Source organism: Cyprinodon variegatus, unplaced genomic scaffold (genome assembly GCF_000732505.1).
Source record: "Cyprinodon variegatus isolate N-32 unplaced genomic scaffold, C_variegatus-1.0 Scaffold1866, whole genome shotgun sequence".
In the NCBI taxonomy this organism is placed as follows: Eukaryota; Metazoa; Chordata; class Actinopteri; order Cyprinodontiformes; family Cyprinodontidae; genus Cyprinodon; species Cyprinodon variegatus.
Genome location: NW_015152319.1, coordinates 7,313 through 7,868, shown reverse-complemented (window position 1 = coordinate 7,868; position 556 = coordinate 7,313). Strand labels below are relative to the sequence as shown.

General features: G+C 48.2%; 1 protein-coding gene across 1 annotated transcript; it reads right to left on the bottom strand.

Annotated features, from left to right (window-relative positions):
• Window position 1: 1 nt before the first annotated feature.
• Window positions 2-553, bottom strand: LOC107104742 (E3 ubiquitin-protein ligase TRIM17-like; the record flags this gene model as incomplete). Its single annotated transcript, XM_015404827.1, has 1 exon — window positions 2-553. A coding segment is annotated over one exon (552 nt), but the record flags the coding sequence as incomplete, so codon positions are not given.
• Between the last annotated feature and the right edge of the window lie 3 nt (window positions 554-556).

The following is a 556-nucleotide window of genomic DNA, read 5'->3' as shown; positions in this document are numbered from 1 at the left end:
CCTCTTCCTCCCTCAGTGCAGCCAGCCTGGCCTCCTCTTCCTCTGCTAGAAACTGATGAAGCTTCTTAAACTGCTCCTTAATCAGCCTCTCTGTGTGTTGGTGCTGGACCTTCATGTGTTCTGCTGTCTGATCAAACTCCTCTTGAACTTTCTTTTTGAGCTCCAGCTTCTCCTTCAAAGGTTCCAGAGTTTCCTGAAGTTTCTTCTTGTGTTGCTGAGCAGCTTCATCGATGGGTCTGAATCTGTGCCCGGTGTGTTTTTCTGAATCTCTGCAGACGAGACACACTGGCTGCTGATGGTCCAGACAGAAGAGTCTGAGTTTCTTAGAGTGCAGACTGCAGAGATCCTCTGAAGCTCTCTGCTCTCTCTGCTGTAAGAAGGTCCCACACAGGTTCTTCAGAACCAGATTACAGGGAGGATCATCCGTTCTTGACTGCTTCCTACAAAAAGGACATTGTCGTTCATTTCCTACTCTCCAGCAGTTCTTCAGACACTCCTTACAGAAGCTGTGGCTACATGACAGAAGAACTGGATCCTTAAAGACGTCCTGACAGAC